At 50.3% G+C, this 495-nt stretch overlaps 1 protein-coding gene across 1 annotated transcript; it reads left to right on the forward strand.

Annotated features, from left to right (window-relative positions):
• Nucleotides 1–126: 126 nt before the first annotated feature.
• H310_09566 (hypothetical protein) lies at nt 127–476 on the forward strand (the record flags this gene model as incomplete). Its single annotated transcript, XM_008875666.1, has 2 exons — nt 127–376; nt 430–476. The coding sequence occupies 2 exons, from the start codon at nt 127–129 to the stop codon at nt 474–476; spliced, it is 297 nt and encodes a 98-aa protein (XP_008873888.1).
• Nucleotides 477–495: the final 19 nt, after the last annotated feature.

Consider the following 495-nt stretch of genomic DNA (forward strand, 5'->3'; position numbering starts at 1 on the left):
AAGCATGTCAAGAAGCACGCCAAGAAGGCCGTGAAGAAGGTTGTGAAGAAGAATGCCAAGAAGCACGTCAAGAAGGTTGTGAAGAAGGGTGGCAAGAAGCCTTTGACCCAGAAGTCTTCGACCTCGATGCCTTTGAAACCCTCGGCTAAGAGGCTCTCAACTAAGAAGCCTTCGACCGAGAAGCCCGTGACTACGCCGGCTGTGACGTCACCAGTCATCCGTTCTGCTACGAAGCCTGCAACCACTCCACCTTCTACGTCGAAACTTGAGACCAAAAAGCCCACCACGAATCCTGCCACGATGGAGCTTGTTGGTAAGGCCAAGAAGTCCAGCAAGAACTCTGCCAAGAAGGTCGTGAAGAAGTACGGAAAGCCCGGTAAGAAAGCTGCTAAGAAGGTCGTGAAGAAGTATTTCAAGAAGGCTGCTAAGAAGAATGCCAAGAAGGTCGTGAAGAAGTATGGCAAGAAGGCTGCTAAGAAGAATGCCAAGAAGGTT

The sequence above is a fragment of the Aphanomyces invadans genome, assembly GCF_000520115.1.
Source record: "Aphanomyces invadans strain NJM9701 unplaced genomic scaffold supercont1.21, whole genome shotgun sequence".
NCBI classification, from domain to species: domain Eukaryota; phylum Oomycota; class Saprolegniomycetes; order Saprolegniales; family Verrucalvaceae; genus Aphanomyces; species Aphanomyces invadans.